The 1973-nt window shown below is 40.7% G+C and overlaps 1 protein-coding gene across 1 annotated transcript; it reads left to right on the forward strand.

The window, feature by feature from the left end:
* Window positions 1-251: 251 nt before the first annotated feature.
* Window positions 252-1220, forward strand: LOC102755771 (olfactory receptor 10T2). The gene has a single exon (XM_006770933.1). It carries the CDS (start codon window positions 252-254, stop codon window positions 1218-1220), a length of 969 nt encoding a protein of 322 aa, XP_006770996.1.
* Window positions 1221-1973: the final 753 nt, after the last annotated feature.

The following is a 1973-nucleotide window of genomic DNA, read 5'->3' on the forward strand; positions in this document are numbered from 1 at the left end:
CAGGCATACTTTATGACATTTATACAGAATCTCCTACGAGAATCTTTCTCATCAGTCTGAGTCCTGACCTTGAATTCAGCAAGGAGTATTTAATTCCCATTTCTCAGGACCTCTCATTGAGAGATGTCTTGCCTTTGCCCAGGGATCCTTGATTAAAGTCCAGATGATATCAGTGCTCTTTATAATCTCATCAGAGTCTTGACTCAAGAATATCTGCCTCTGTGGGAGAAAGTTACTGAGCCTCCTAGATGATGGGCAATCGAACCACAGTGAGCACATTTGTCCTGCGGGGTTTTTCCAGTCTCCCAGACCTGCAGGATCTCCTCTTTGTGCTGATCTTCTTCTCCCATGTGACTATCCTCGCTGCAAACGTGTCCGTAATGGTGGCCATCAAGCTCAGTCACAACCTTCACACCCCCATGTACTTTTTCCTCTCTGGCCTGTCCTTCTCAGAGACCTGTACCACCATGGTCACCATCCCCCGAATGCTGGTGGACCTGCTCTCAGACAGCAAGACCATCTCTCTTCCTGAGTGCGCCACACAGATGTTCTTCTTCTTTGGCTTAGCGGGCAATAACTGCTTCATCATGGCCGCTATGTCCTATGACCGTTACACTGCCATTCACAGCCCACTGCACTACCCCATCCTCATGACCCACAGGATCTGCTTACAGCTCATGATGGCCTCTTCTGTCACTGGGATTGTGGTGTCGTTGTGCATTGTCCTCATAGTATTCAACTTGTCTTTTTGTGACGCCAGCACCATCGAGCACTTTTTTTGTGACATCGCACCTGTCGTCTCCCTTGCCTGTGATTACACGTTTTTTCAGAAAACGATCCTTCTTGCATTCACTGCCTCTGTGTTGGTGGGCAGCTTCATTTTAATTATGATTTCCTATGTCTTCATTGTGTCCACCGTTGTGAAGATGCCCTCTGCAAAGGGGAGGTATAAGGCCTTTTATACTTGCTCCTCTCACCTCACCGTAGTGTGCATACACTATGGATTTGCTGGCTTTGTCTATTTGAGACCCAAGGACAGTGATTCATTTCGTGAAGATATGCTAATGGCAGTGACATATACAGTGCTGACTCCTCTGCTTAATCCCATAGTTTACAGTCTAAGAAATAAAGAAATGCAGATAGCTCTAAGGAAAGTACTAGACAATTTCTGCAGGTTTTTCTCACAGATGGTAAGTAAAAGAATGCTGAACACTTCTTAAAACATTTACAGAGCACTGATAAATAAAAATGGAGAAAGAGTACCTTTAATAAATATCAGCACTTTATGTACAAAGCAATTAAAGTGTGTTCTAATTGCCTGATATGCCCCAATCTTATTCCTTTCCTACTATAAACAGGATGTAGTTTTTAAATACTGTAAAATGTTATTATACATATATGTATACATGTACATATATATGCATATCCACATGCACATATGTATGTAGCAAAAATATCTAAGATGCTTTGGAACACTGTATTTTCATAATTTTGGTTGCCTTTGGAGGAGGAGGAAAATTATTCTAAAAAGAAAAAGAAGAATGAAAGAGGTGGACACAGGCTGAGAGAGAAAGAAGGAAAGATCACTAATTCACTTGAAGGAGGAGAAAGCAGAAACACAAATTTAGAGTTGCAATGAGTGAAAGACCACAATACAGAGAAATTTCAAAGAATTTTAAGAAATTATTTTTTTCAACTCTATTCAAAGAAAATTAGAAACTAGATGGGAATGGATGAATATCTGGAAATATAAACTGGTGAAATTTACTGCAGAAGAAATAGGCATATCTAACATAACAAATTCCAAGAAAAATATAGGCCAGTCTGCCAAAGAGCTGCCAAAGGAGTAGGCTAGATGGTTTCATAATTAGCTTCTTCAAGACCTCAAAAGGCAGTAATTGAAATGCTATTCAAGTTAGAGCATAGGTAAAGACAAACAGCTTCTAATTTATGAAAACCACAGAGGTGCAGGG

This window comes from Myotis davidii, unplaced genomic scaffold (genome assembly GCF_000327345.1).
Source record: "Myotis davidii unplaced genomic scaffold, ASM32734v1 scaffold1185, whole genome shotgun sequence".
Taxonomy (NCBI): Eukaryota; Metazoa; Chordata; class Mammalia; order Chiroptera; family Vespertilionidae; genus Myotis; species Myotis davidii.

Coding starts and splice junctions, on each gene's coding strand:
- LOC102755771 (XM_006770933.1), top strand. CDS start 252: ATGGGCAATCGAACCACAGTGAGCACATTTGTCCTGCGGGGTTTTTCC.